General features: G+C 40.4%; 1 protein-coding gene across 1 annotated transcript in view; it reads right to left on the bottom strand.

The window, feature by feature from the left end:
• Positions 1-8330: 8330 nt before the first annotated feature.
• The window catches only part of wdr45b (WD repeat domain 45B), a 56866-nt gene continuing 49643 nt past the window's right edge, over positions 8331-15553 (bottom strand). Inside the window, exons 8-10 of the mRNA XM_037691722.1 lie at positions 13974-14075; positions 13756-13877; positions 8331-8864 (exon numbers count right to left, since the gene is read on the bottom strand). Coding sequence (XP_037547650.1) covers positions 8758-8864; positions 13756-13877; positions 13974-14075 — 331 coding nt within the window. The 3' untranslated portion in view covers positions 8331-8757. The remainder of the gene's footprint in view (positions 8865-13755; positions 13878-13973; positions 14076-15553) is intronic.

Raw genomic sequence — 15553 nt, 5'->3', positions numbered from 1 at the left:
ACTTCTGAGTTTCTTTACTTATTAAATATTCATAAATTTGAAGGTGCGTTTGTCGTATCTGATGTGCATGATTTGACTGACCCCTGCAGGATTGAAAAGGTAACTTCAGACTCGGGTGGAGAAATAAGATGGAAAAACACAACACATGTCTTAAAGACATAAAAACCTGGATGACCCTTAATTTTCTCCTTTTGAACACAGGCAAGACTGAGGTTTTGGTTTTTGGACCTGAGCACCTTAGGAATGAATTTTTCAGTCTTTCTCCCAACCTTATATGGCATTAATCTGTCCTCCAGCTCTAATGTTAAAAATCTTGGTGTTATTTTTGATCAGGACATGTCTTTTATCCCCCACATTAAAAACGTTACTAGAACTGCCTTCTTCCACCTGCATAATATCGCTAAAATTAGAAATGCATTACATCTTATCTAAAAATGATGCAGAAAAACGGGTCCATGCATTTGTCACGTCTAGACTGGACTATTGCAATGGTTTATTATCTGGGTGCCCAAATACTTCTTTAAAATGTCTTCAGTTGATCCAAAATGCTGCTGCCAGAGTCTTAACTGGTGTTAGTAGGAGAGATCATATTTCTCCAGTTTTAGTTTCTCTCCATTGGCTCCCTGTCAAATCCAGAATAGAATTCAAAATCTTACAAACCGGATTCCAAAAAAGTTGGGACACTAAACAAATTGTGAATAAAAACTGAATGCAATGATGTGGAGGTGCCAACATCTAATATTTTATTCAGAATAGAACACAAATCACAGATCAAAAGTTAAACTGAGAGAATGTATCATTTTAAGGGAAAATTCTGTTGTTTCCAAATTTCATGGCATCAACAAATCCCAAAAAAGTTGGGACAAGTCCATTTTTACCACTGTGTGGCATCCCCCCCTTCTTCTTACAACACTCAACAGACGTCTGGGGACAGAGGAGACCAGTTTCTCAAGTTTAGAAATAGGAATGCTCTCCCATTCATGTCTAATACAGGCCTCTAACTGTTCAATCGTCTTGGGCCTTCTTTATCGCACCTTCCTCTTTATGATACGCCAAATGTTCTCTATAGGTGAAAGATCTGGACTGCAGGCTGGCCATTTCAGTACCCGGATCCTTCTCCTACGTAGCCATGATGTTGTGATTGCTGCAGAATGTGGTCTGGCATTATCGTGTTGAAAAATGCAGGGTCTTCCCTGAAAGAGATGACGTCTAGATGGGAGCATATGTTGTTCTAGAACCTGAACATAGTTCTCTGCATTAATGGTGCCTTTCCAGACATGCAAGCTGCCCATGCCACAAGCGCTCATGCAACCCCATACCATCAGTGATGCAGGCTTCTGAACGGAGCGTTGATAACAACTTGGGCTATCCTTGTCCTCTGTGGTCCGGATGACATGGCGTCCCAGTGTTCCATAAAGAACTTCAAATCGTGACTCATCTGACCACAGAACAGTCTTCCATTTTGCCACACTCCATTTTAAATGACCCCTGGCCCAGTGCAAACGTCTGAGCTTGTGGAACTTGCTTAGAAATGGCTTCCTCTTTGCACTGTAGAGTTTCAGCTGGCAACGGCGGATGGCACGGTGGATTGTGTTCACTGACAATGCTTTCTGGAAGTATTCCTGAGCCCATTCTATTATTTCCTTGACAGTGGCATTCCTGTTTGAGGTGCAGTGATGTTTAAGGGCCCGGAGATCACGAGCATCTAGTAGAGTTTTACGGCCTTGACCCTTACGCACAGCGATTGTTCCAGATTCTCTGAATCTTTTGATGATGTTATGCACGGTTGATGATGATAACTTAAAAGTCTGCTATTTTACAGTGGATAACACCATTCTGGTATTGCTGCACTATCTTTCTAGGCAACACTGGTGGAATTGATGATCCTCTTACCATCTTGGCTTCTGAGAGACACTGACACTCTGAGAAGCTCTTTTTATACCCAATCATGTTGTCAGTTGACCTAATTAGTGTTAATTGGCCTTCCAGCTGTTCGTTATATGCTCAATTTCCTTTTTCCAGCCACTTATTGCTACTTGTCCCAACTTTTTTGGGATTTGTTGACACTGAAATTTTGAATCAACATATTTTTCCTTTAAAATGTTACATTTTCTCAGATTAAACTTTTGATCTGTCATCTATGTTATATTACAAATAAAATATTGACATTTGCCATCTCCACATCATTGCATTCAGTTTTTATTCACAATTTGATTAGTGTCCCAACTTTTTTGGAATCCGGTTTGTACTTCTAACCTACAAAGCTCTCAACAGCCTGGCTCCATCTTATATTACATATCTTATTGTTCCATATTTTCATAACAGAGCACTTCGCTCTCAGACTGCAGGTTTACTTGTGGTTCCTAGAATTTACAAAAACAGAATGGGAGGCAGATCCTTCAGTTATCAGGCTCCTCTCTTGTGGAATTAACTTCCAATCTCTGTCCGTGAGGCTGACACATTATCCAGTTTTACAACTAGGCTTAAGACTTTCCTTTTTGCTAAATCCTGTAATTAGGGTCGGCTTGGGTTTCCTGAGCTGTCCCTTAGTTATGCTGCTATAGGCTTAGACTGCTGGAGGACAAACTGACCACAATTTTCACTCTGCTACTGTCTTTACTTACTCTGCTCAACCTGTTTTGTATTTGTAATTATTTTTTCTATCCTTAACGTGTTTTTTTTCTCTTTCAGATACACCTGGACCTACCATTCTGTGTTCGTTTGTCTCTCCTTCCTGTCCTCTCAACCAGCCGGTCAAAACAGATGGCCGCTTGTCCTGAGCCTGGTTCTGCTGGAGGTTTCTTCCTTTTAAAAGGGAGTTTTTCCTTTCCACTGTTGCCACTGTGCTTGCTCAGGATGGGAGACTGCAACAAAGCCAAGATTCAACTTGTCTGCTGGATTCCTTAGATAGAGAACTTTACTAATTGGCTTTTATGTTTGTGAATGTTCCTGTAAAGTGCCCTGAGACAACTTTGTTGTGATTTGGCGCTATATTAATAAACTGAATTGAATATTTAACCTTTTCACAACATTCTAATTTTCTGAGATATTGAATTTGGGGTTTTCCTTAGTTGTCTGTCATAATCATCAACATTAAAATAAATAAACATTTGAAATATATCAATGTGTGTGTAATGAATGAATATAATATACAAGTTTCACTTTTTGAATGGAATTACTGAAATAAATCAACTTGTTCATTATATTGTAATTTTATGGCAGCATAATCTGTATACACACAATACATATATTTAATACATATTTCTTCAAATAATTGTGGTGGCAGAACCCCCCCCACCCGGCCCCCGCTCCTCCTTTGCACCTGCTCTGTATTCATTCAACCTTTATTTAGACAGGTAAATCCCATTGAGCCTCGAGGACTCATTTACAAGAGAGACCTGATTTCAACAAAGAAAGATGACAACAATGGACAACAGCAACAACAATAAACAATTATAAAAAGTAATACTGCAGTTTTTTTTTTTTTTTTACCAAATAGGATGGCTAAAAGAAAAAGGTAACAAAAAAACAAACAAAAAAACAGCTAGATTCTAAGGCGAATGTAGAAAACTAAAAACACGAACATGTCTGCATTGGTCCCTGCCAGGAGTCCAACAGATTCTTAAAGCCACTTAGAGAGGTCAAGTTCAAGAGCTTCAGATCTTTTTGTAAGATATTCCAGGAAACAGGAGCTGAGTAGGAGAAGGCACTTTTGCCTAGTTCAGTCCTCACTGAGGGAACACTGCAGGTAATAATGTCCTGAGAGCGCACTCCATAGCTGCACTCACGCAGAGACATGTAGGAGGAGATGTATGAAGGCAGCAGACCAAGAAGTGATTTAAAGATGAAAATGTACCAGTGAGAGAGTCTGCGTGAAGTTAATGATGTCCAGTTAACCAGTGAATACAGGGTGCAGTGGTGGGTACGGTAATCACAGCCAGTTATGAATCTTAGTGCACCGTGATAGACAGCATCCAACATCTGCAGGGTTCTTGTAGGAGCGTTCATGTAAATAATGTCACCGTAATCAATGGAGGGAAGGAAAGTGACAGATACAAGGCGTTTTCTAGCATTCAGGGTTAGACAGGATCCGTACTCCGAACTTCTCTCGAGCACCACGCAGCCCTGCTCCTTCACGCTGTTCCTCCGCTTCTCTGCACGACACCTCCGCACCCGACAGCACGAGAGGCACCCCCGGTGAAAAACGAGACTGACCAGAGAGACTGAGGCTGAAGTCGACACTGGTCCGGTCCGGTTCTGCTCCAGTCCGGCTCCGGCGCTCCACAGCACGAGAGACGAAGAGGCTGAAGATGTCCCTGGCCCGGTTCTGCTCTGGTCTGGCAGCCCGGTCCGGCGGCCCGGTCCGGCGGCGTTTCAAAGCATCGTAGCGTCTCCTCCAGGTGAACACAGCGATTCCACGGAGGTGGACAGTCCTTCGTTAAAAGTAACGGGCTGCTCACTGAAGCTGAGACCGGCTCTGTTAAAGACGAAGTCCCCCACAGCCACCTCGGTTCGGTTCTGATCCAGTTCGAGGGTCACAGGTACACTTCCCCCACACCTATGAAGACACCACAAGGGCCAGTCCAGCAGAAAACCAGCAAAATACCACCCGGCGATTTTCGTCTGAACCAGGTAGAACCACAAGGTCCAGATGAGAGTTCGTTGAGATCCACCGGACCTTCGTGCGATGACTCCCCAGCTCGAGGGGTCACCTGGCCGGCAGGGTGCGCTCAGAGTGACCGGTGGGGTGGGAGCGGCCGGTCCTGGACCAAAATATATTTTTGGACGGTCCCGTCCGGCTCTCTGAGTCACTGAACACCGAATTTGGTTGGAAGTTGGACCAACTTTAGTCCGGTTAGAAAAAACGGGTCAGTTTGATGATAAAAGACTGCAGAGACGCTGGAGAGAGCTGCCGTCCATAAGCTCGCCGGATCTGTGTGTATAAATGGGCTCTCTCTACTCACCAGGATCTGTCACTCTGTACTGCTGGCATAAGTGAGTATTAAAAAAAACTCTGTCCTTCTACACAGTGCAGCTCCTACCCACTTGAATATCTGGCACCAAAAACATTTTAATTTTTTTGCATTTTGTTCCAGTCCAGGAAAATACTTGTCTAGAAAACTACATTCACAATTTAAGTCCCTCAGTAACACGGTACATCGGCATGGTCGCTTGTCGTTCTGGCTGTGGTGACCACGTTGAATTGTAGATGAACATCTACTGATTCTGTTTCAGTAAAAATGATCCAGTGGTTCATGAGAACTTTCTTCAGAACAGATCAACGTGTCTGAGGAGGTGTTTAAGGTCACAGAGACAGCCGAGGACAGCGCTGATGGAAGCAAAACAATCTGATTTAAAGCACGGCTGTAATTTTCAGGATCAGGATTTTCAGCAGGACTTGTCCTCAGTCCTGGTCCTCATGGCCCACAGCCCTGCACGTTTACATGTTTCCCTGCTTCAACACACCTGAGTTGATCTCTTCCACCAAACCTGAAGAAGATGAGCAGGTAATGATTTGAATCAAGTGTGTTGGAGCTGGGACACAGGACGGTGGGACACAGGACCAGGGCTAGGGACCTCTGCTCCGACAGGATAATGACCCAAAACACAGCTAATGGCTTAGAACCAAACACTGGACCGTTCTGAGGCGACCCTCTGAGCTCTGATCTAAAGCCTTCAAACCAGACAGCTGGAGTTGCTGGAGTGAGGAGGTCCAGAACATCTGGACGGGTGCCGAGCTCAGAGTTACAGATGTAGGGGAACACCACCTCAAGAAGAGTTCACCTCATCTCAAAACAATCATTCATGTTTTTTTGTGTTTGAAACTGTTAAAACAAGATGCATTTATTCCCTTGGGAATGAACAGACTTTAGTTTACAGGTGTTAAACTCAGCTTACAAACTCCTTAGTTGCCACTAATCTAATGTAATGAAAACTGTCATTGTATTAACTTCACTGCCAATATGACCTCATTTCCCACGAAACTGACAGATCGTCTTAATGAGAGCTTGTGGTTCATATTGACCTCGAGGTGGGACACCTGCCGAGGAGTTTAGTCCCAGGATTTTCCCATGGAGATAACAGTTTTAAAAGAATCCTTTGTTTCATGACATTCTCTTTCCAGGAGATGAACAGCGACACCTTTTTTGATGAACATTGCATGTTATTTCCACAGCTTCAGAACTGAATGTTTGTTTTAGAAAATGTCTGTTTAAAGTAACCTCTCTTTAAGATAATCATGTTTATTTTTCTCCTTTTAAAAGAAGTGTGACTTTTTAAAGGCAGATAGAGAAAATGGACTGGAGATTTTATAAACCATAACACAAGGTTATGAACCATCCCACTTCCGGGGGGCAGTCCTAAGTGAATCTGTAACACACAGACAGACACTTCACTACTTGACTTCTACACCACTTTTTCTTTACACTTCACCGCTCTTTCTACATCAATGAACTTCGAGCAAAACTTCAGAGAAGAATCTTCCTCCTAGTGAGACATCCTGGAAGGAAGACAACAACCAGCAGAACCTGACATTAACCTGAGATTGGAACCAGAATTACTTGACGCAGTGTGGCAAATCCCAGCCGACTTCAAATAGCCAGTGATCGGACCTTGGTCCCTCCAACGGATGACCGGTGACCTTTGAGGATAAATCCTCCTTTTAAGTCACCCATAGCACCTCAGGTACAGCTGGCATCCCTCATAAGCAGTTGTGGACATTCTGACGACTCATTCTGGTAGGACAAGAGACCTTAATGCCTTTCTGGTGATCATACATTCACAATAATATTAATTTAGATACACCACAGTTAATTTAGACACAATTTGAACTACACCCCAACAAACCAGTCCAAGATTCTGCCGTTTATCAAAAGTTACACTGAATTTAATAATCAAATACACTTTTGACACAAGGTAATTTTGTTATTAATTTGTGTATTAATTTTTATGAATAATCTTCATCAGATGTATACATCAAATTATTATTTTTGTAATAAAATACATAAAAATCAACTAAAGTTGTGATTATTTTGACATATCTGTGTGTATTAACTGATTTAATGCCCTTTAAACACGGGAAAGAATTCACGTTTCAGTTTAGTTCATTTGAGGGTTAGAGACAGATTTTTTTTCTCTTAAAGAGGTGGTGCCCGCATAACGAGGTTATTTGCATAATAAATGCATATCTTATGAGCTTAACTCATAATAATAAATTATATAGATGGCCAATCAAAAATCCCTCTACACAGAAATTATTTGATTGACTCAAAAATATCTTTCAACAAATATTAATTTAAGATACGGTCATTTTATTAAAGACCAGTTTCATTATTTTATATCAAACAAGCCCCAGTGAGACCACAGGACTGGTTTTAGGAGCAATCTGAACCTGCAGGTTTCTGCACCGTGGAGGGAAACCAGAACATCTGGAGAAAACACAGAACGTGTGAACTCCACCAGAACAAACTGAACGTCAACTTAAACTGCAGGAAACAACCAGAACAGCAGCCCAGTGGGACAAAGTGATGTTTGTGCACGGACGCCATTTAATTATTCATGTGTCTCCACAGTGAAGAAACTCATGAAGACTTGGTTGGTGTTACGCCAGATGTCCTTCCTGACACCACAGCCCTCTGTATGGAGCAGCGCTGCCATCGGGGGCGCCCGGGGGAGCAGATGGTGAGGGTTAAGGGCCTTGTTCAAGGGCCCAGAGTGGAGCAAATGAGAGTGGAGGAAGGTGTGGGTGTTGTCAGCCCGGGGAGTCGAACTGGTGACCTTCTGATCACAGGCTTGCCTTCACCAACCTCTGCACCACCACTCCCCCTTTTGCACAGACACTTATTGTTAGAGTTTAAGCGGAGCTTTATTTGTTTAAATCTCTTTAATTTGGAGATTAACTGCAGATTTCAAGTGACAGACAGATTATACCACGAAGTGAGATTTGAGGTTTTCACTTGAAATTAGGAAAACAAGGATTGGTTTTGGTAATAACTAATTCTCAGAGATCAGGTCAGACCTTTACAAAAACAACAGGAGTTGAACTAAGCCGAAAAGTCAAAAAACTCCACCTCCATTGTTTGGTTGGTGAACTATGGAGGCGCTGTGAGCAGAGGAATTTCACCCGTGAACGTGTTTGTTACTGCAGAGGCACGAGAGCGGACAAATCGTCCATCTAGCTCTGAAAAAACAAATCAGATGCAACAAATTCAACTTTTCAATGCTTCATTCAGACACTTTCAACAAAACGATAACAGAAACAAATTATTGCACAAAATAAGAAAAGGGTGAAACAAAAATACACGTTAATCACTTTGTTATAATTCTGTACACGAGTGGCTAGACAGTCAGTCCGCGGACGCACGGATCTACACAACTGAGGCGACGCTTCACAGCACCGGGTCAGAACCTGCTCCTTCAGGTTGGTTCTGATGTTGGTTTGAGCAGAGGCACTCCCTGTGGTCCGGTGTTAGCTGAATAATCTGAACATTTTGATCATCTGTGAGATTAAAAATATTTTGTGAATCCTCGGAAGACTTTGCAAACAGCTGCGAGTTTTAAAGTTCTCTCTGGTTTAGTCTGGAGTGAAGAGACACACGAGAGTTTCCTCAACGTTTGTGCTCCTGTCCTCCCTCCATCTGAAGCTCCTCGTCAGAGTCTGTGGAGACAAAGAGAGGTGTGGACCTCCCGCCCCTTCCTCAGGAAAAACTAACAAAAAGAAACAATCAGGAAACAAAATGTGTGGCTCGACGGCGAGGGTCAGATTTTGTCGTCGGTCATTTCCAAGAACTGGGCGTACACGTCCCTGGAGCACTCCCCCTTCTGGTTGAACAGGAATTTGTAGTAGCTGCCGTCGGCACAGATGGCTGCGGGGAGAAAAGGATGAGTCAGCAAACATGAGCTGGACAGGAAGGATGAGTCAGCAAACATGAGCTGGACAAGAAGGACCGATGACGCAAGCAACAAAAAGTCTCCTCGTGATGTTCAGAAACATGGACGACAGAAAATCTAAAGCTCAAAACTAAGACCTCTGAATGAACCATCAATCATAAGATTGCTCGACTGCCTATAAATAATAATAATAATGACAATATTAATAATAACACCAACAATAAAAATAATAATGATAATATAATAATAATAATGATAATAATAATGACAATGTTAATATTAATGACAACAACAATGATAACAACGATAGTAATAATAACAACAATAATAATAAGAATAACAATAATAATAATTATAATAATAATAAAAATAAGAAGTATGATAATAATGACAATAATAATAATAATAATAATGATAATATAATTAACAACGTTAATATTAATGACAACAACGATAACAACAATAACAATAATGTTAATATTAATGACTACAACAACGATAATAATAATCATGATAATAACAATAATAATAATAATAAAAACAATAATAATAATAATAATGATAATAACAACAATAATAATAATGATAATAACAACAATAATAATATGATAATAATAATGACAATAATAACAATAATAATGATAATAACAACAATAATGACAATAATAATGATAATAGCAATAATAATAATAATGACAATAATAATAATACAGATTGGTTTAAAAAAAGGCTAATTATCTGAATATTTGTGCTTTTTAAAAACAAACTTGTCATTAGTTCATTCAGCAGCTGTAACAGTAGAAATTAGCGCTGCAACAAGGAATCGATAAAATCGATAAAAATCGATGATTAAAAGCGTTGGCAACGAATTTCATTATCGATTCGTTGTGTTGCATGATTATGCATCTGTCACGGCGCTGCGGAGCCGTTTCGTTTTGTTCACGGGCAGTTCATTGTCAATGCTGACTGACTGAATAAAGTTTGAAAAAAAACTGCAGCGCGAGTTGAACAGAGCGAGGCAGAGCAGAGCCTGTTTTCAAAGGAAATTAAGTAAATTTTACAAATGACCGACGCAGAGAAAACTGTTCGACCCAAGTCCTCCAAAGAGTGGGAGAACTTCACAAAGATAAAAAATGAGATGCATGCCGCTTTGAAAATCGCCGACACGACACGGGAGAACCACGGAGATGAAACGTAAACATGTCGGAGTCACAAGGAGGAGGAAGGAGCTGCAGCTGATACAACTCGTGTTGCAGGTGAGTCTCTACAATTTAACACATTGTTCTGTTTCCAAGAGAGAAAACGTAACGTCAGTCTGTCTGGTAGATGAAGCTGCTGATTGTTTGTTTGTTTGTTTGCCGATTAATGACGGTGATAGAGAACATGTGTTACTTTTTATTTTATTTAATAGGTACAAGCCGTGTTTAAATGTGATTTATAAATAAATCTAACCCAAAGATAATAATTTAATGATTAAGCTTCAACTTTTAATTTGCTGGCAAAGTCTGAAGACACTGCAGGTATGGCAGGGTGAATTGCATTTAAACAGGAATTAAAGTAATTTATTACATCTACTCAAATGTGTGTAATTAAGTATTTTATATGTGTGTGTGTGTGTTTAATTGCTCTTTTAGCTACTTTTGCCTGAACCTAACACTGTAAGTGACACAAGGCATTTCTTGAGTTGCTGTAAATTAATAATACATATTTACTCTCATTCCAGAAAACAACAACAACACTTCATGATGGACAGACAACATGGACACCACAGCAGCAGCTGTCTTCACTGAAAGATCCTTAAATGATTGTCACTGACATGAGGCCTCTGTCGATGGTTGAAGACGAAGGCTTCACTACAATGATCCACACTTTTAATCCAGGTTACACTCTTCCCTCAAGGACACATTTTACAAAGTAGCTACATATTGTGCAGGTATAAAGATACATTTGTATATATATTTGTGTACATTTATTTTTTTAAGCTATTTGACTAACTTATTTTTTATAATTCTATATTTTACCAACAGAATAATCAAATAGCAACCTGTTTTTTGTGCGAATTTCTATGTCAGTCAAATGTTCAATTTTGGAATAAAGGGGTGGAAATTAAAAATGTTTTTTTTTTTTTTTTGCTGATTCATCGGAAAAATAATCGGCCGATGAATTGATTATTGAAATAATCGTTAGTTGCAGCCCTAGTAGAAATGGTAACACACTTGTGAATATTTTGGAGCTTGTAACACTAATAATGAGAAACTGAAAATAAAACATTGACTAAAAACATTGAGTAAACAAACAAACAAAAGTTTGCCGTTAAAAAGCATATCACCTGCTGCTTCGCATGCCAAAATTCTCACTGATGTGTTGATGCTCAGTGCTGGAAATGTCAGGCAGCCTCCCACACTCACAGTCTAAGTCTCGCCTGAAAACCCACTTTTATTCCCTTGCTTATGACACTGTTTTGATCCTGTCTGTCGTCTACAGTGTTCAGCATTTAGTTATTACCTGCTGCTATTTGTATCTTTATCTTTATTTTGTTTTCCTGTCTGCTGTGCTTGTTTGTTTCTATTGTACAGCACTTTGGTTGGCCTTGTTGCCGTTTTAAGTGCTCTATAAATAAATTGGTATGATATGGTATGACTTTTGGCTACTAGCACACCAATGTTAAGCTACATATCTGTACTAATAATGGTCAGAGATTAGCTGGAATGTTCCAGAAGCAGTCAGACTGAATTCTGAGATGAAGCCTGAACGTTTAGACGTCCACTCACTGAACCAGCCTGTGAACATTATGAGCAGCCAGTTCTTCCTGCTGGTGTCCACATCGTACCTGTCTCAACCTGCTTTGTACAGAGATTAGCAGCCATCCCCATATTTAAAATTTAATCTGTTATAAATCATATATTTTATTGCTAGTGTAGGGGAACACCACCTCAGAAACGGAACACCACCTCAGAAACAGTTCACCTCATCTCAAACAACATCATTCATGTTTTAAAATGTTAAAAATAAGATGCATCTATTCCCTTGGGAACAAACAGACTTTGCTTTATAGGTGTTCAATTCAGCACTAACTTAGATGACACTAATGTGAATGTATAAAAAAAAACCTGTCACTGTGTTAACCACTTTCATATGAACTAATTTCCTCCGAAACGGACAGGTCGTTTTAATGAGTTTGGTTCAACTGACCTCGAAGTGAAACATCTGCTGAGATGAACGTGTATAAAAAAAAAAAGAGTATTACTCCCAGGATGGTTTCCCATGGAGATAACACATTTTTAAAGAACCCTTTGTTAAAAATGACATTTTCTTCTCAGGAGATGAACAGCGACACCTTTTGATGAACATTGCATGTTATTTCAAAAGCTTCAGAACTGAATGTTTGTTTATGAAAATGTCTGTTTAAGTACTCTCTCTTTAAGATAATCACTGGTCTTGTGTTTTCCTCTTTTAAAAAGAAGAGTGACTTTAAAGACAGACAGAGAAAATGGACATTAGATTTTATCAAACATGACAAAGAGTTAGGACCACCCCTCTTCCGAGAGGTGGACCAAAGTCAGTCTGTAACACACAGACAGTTAAGTTTCATCTTATACTTCCATTCTACTTCTACATCACATCTTCTTCAAGCACTGAACTTCGAGCAAACTTCAGAGAAAAAACTTCCTCCTAGTGAGATCCTAGGAAGGAAGAGAACAAGAGAAGCAGCCTTTTCTGGAAACCCTGCAGAACCAGAAGCAGAACCTGGCATTAACCTGAGATTTGTTACCAGAGCCATTGCACCGCAGAGTGGAAAAATCCCAGCTGACTCCTATATGGACCCTCGTCCCTCTAAGATGACAGGTGAACTTTGAGGAAAAATCAGCCTCTCAGTCACCAGAACATTTGGACTGGTACCATTTTTAAGCAGCTGTTGGACCATTCTGACCATCTCATTCTGGTAGGACAAGAGACCTTTAATGCCTTTCTGGTGATCATACATCACAATAATATTGCTTTATACACACTACAGTTAATTTGGACACAATTTCAACTACTCCACAAACAGAACAGTCCAAAAATTCTGCCTTTTTAAAAGTTTCACTGATTTGAATAATCAAGTAGACCTTTGATACAAAGCTATTTGTTATCCATTTGTGTATTCATTTGATGCATAATCTTCATCAGATATATCACAGATTATTATTTTTGTAATAAAATACAAAAAATCAACTAAATTTGTGATTATTTTGGCATATCTGTGTGTATTAACTGATTTGATGCCTTTTAAACATGAGAAAAGAATTCACGTTTCAGTTTACATTTATTTTTGGGGTTAGAGACTGATTTTTCCTCTAAAAAAAGAGGTGGTGCCCACAACGAGGTTATTTGCATAATAAATGCATATCTTATGAGCTTAACTCCTAACTGATCATTTACAATATATATATCCAACCCCATATCCCTCTACACTATAGTCAGACCTGGATGTTCACGGCTGTGACACTAAATATTTTTTGAGGAACCCCAGATTGTAACAGAAAAAAATGCAGTTCTGTTCGTTAAACTTTAAATATTTCCCTTCAAACACAAACGGTACATTCTGTCCTCTGCAGGCAGCATCTGAGAGCTCTGTGGCATTCTGGAGACTCCGTCGTCGACGCTGTTCCCAAACAGGTCCCGTCGCCGTTTGTTGAATCAGCTGTTAGTTTATTTTAAACCATGATTTGTTGGTTTCATCACGTGTGAAACATGTATGATCCACAAGCTGCTGAGTTATGAGGTCAGCAGAGTGATCAGGATCAATTAAAGCCTGATTATAAGAAGGTCTCCTCCTGGGACAACGTGCCTCTGTGACAGGTCAGGATGAGAGTGGACACGTACCTATGACAGCGTTGGGTTCTGTTCCAAAGGCACACACACACGGAGAACCCGATGGGACCTGGAACTTGGAGAAGCTCCACTTTGAACTGAAGTATTTGGGAAGGAAGCTGGCCGAGGCCAAACTGTAAGCACAAACACAAGAAGAGTTTGTTTTTATTTGTCCTGCTGCAGTGCCTCACCTGATTTTTTTTTTTTTTTGGGGGGGGGGGGGGGGGCACCTTGACTGCTTGTTTCTTTTGGGGTCCTCTGCAGCAAAAATGTGGACAGTTCCGTGGTCGCTTGACACACAGATGAGGGACGCGTCCTGATTAAAGTTGATGCTGAAATGACAAAAACAAAGCTGTCGCTCAAATAAACAGGAAGAGACGGAGAACAGCCCCCACCTAACTTTACATTTATGCTATTGTTGGATGTAACAGGACCTCGAGTACACAATTTCGTTCCACCTCATGTGCCACATGTGATGAAATGACAAGTTATTGTGCTCACAACATGCATGGATGTACTGAAGGTATTTCTAATTCTTTTTCGCTCCATGACGGGGGACAAAAAAAAATAGTGGGGGGGTGGGGTAACAAGGTGGATTCATCTGCTGGTCTTACTTAATGGTGCATAAGATCTCTTTCCTCTTGGTCTCTGTTAGTTAATGATTTGATAACTGATCATCATATTGATTTATTTCTATCATAACATGGTTTTTATCTTACCTCCTATAGAAAGTACACCTGGACCTGTCATTCTGTATTTGTCCATTTCTACTTCCTGTCCTCTCAAACCCAGCCAGTCAAAGAAGATGGCTGCTTGTCCTGAGCCTGGTTCTGCTGTAGGTTTCTTCCTGTTAAAGGGAGTTTTTTCTTCCCACTGTCTCCTTTGTGCTTGCTCAGGACAGGAGACTGATGAAGTATTTACGTATTTTTTTCATAATTTTCAAAAGTTATAAGTTTATGTTTTTATTTTGACAGACTTCCTGCCGTCTCGGTAACTTCCTGTCGCTGACTAACATTGTCCTTTGACAGAGCTGGGCGCTCATGGCTTGGCACCCCACCCCACTTGGGGGCGGGCATTTGTGACACAGAGAGAATGCCCTCAGGTAATCACATGTACAACGACTCTTACTCAGGGTTTCAAATTCCCTGCCATAACTCCACCCACTCTGTCATCATGTGACCAGAAGTCTAACCTGAATGACCAATGAGGTCTCTCAAGGACCATCCCCCATAGACGTGCATTAATTTCTTTAGATAGTTCCTGTGTCGCTACCGTATTTTGTGCTTCATGCACACACCTGTTCATTTGTTCAGTGATAATGGAAAACGCACAGAGAATTTCTTATGATGCATCTTTCAAATTAAAAACAATCGATCTGGCTATTGAAGGAGGAAACAGAGCTGCCGCCTGTAAGCTTTGCATTAACGTGTCGATGGTCGGGCACTGGAGACGCAAAGCAGTCAAGTCTGGTACATGTTTTAATAAAAGTTTTAAAATACTTACTGTGTGACATCTGCCTGTGTCAGTAAATATGCATTTAAATAGCAGGATCTCATTTTAAACAGGAGGGGTCTTCCCCCCTCCCCTTTCCGTCATGAGAGGACAGTGAGCGGCGGAGAAGCCGTCAGATTTATTTTTAAAGCAGTCAGTCAGTCAAGACTGACACATATTTAAATAAAAATTAAAAATATATATTTCTGTGTACGGTAAATATGTGTTTCAATACCAATATCTCATTTAAGCTCACATCCGAGCACAGAGTGGAGGAGACAACAGGAGGGAAGAGGAGCTCTTCCCCCTTCCTCCCTCC

The sequence above is a fragment of the Nematolebias whitei genome, chromosome 17, assembly GCF_014905685.2.
Source record: "Nematolebias whitei isolate Nwh7 chromosome 17, NemWhi1, whole genome shotgun sequence".
NCBI classification, from domain to species: domain Eukaryota; kingdom Metazoa; phylum Chordata; class Actinopteri; order Cyprinodontiformes; family Rivulidae; genus Nematolebias; species Nematolebias whitei.
This window is presented reverse-complemented; position numbering and strand designations above follow the sequence as displayed.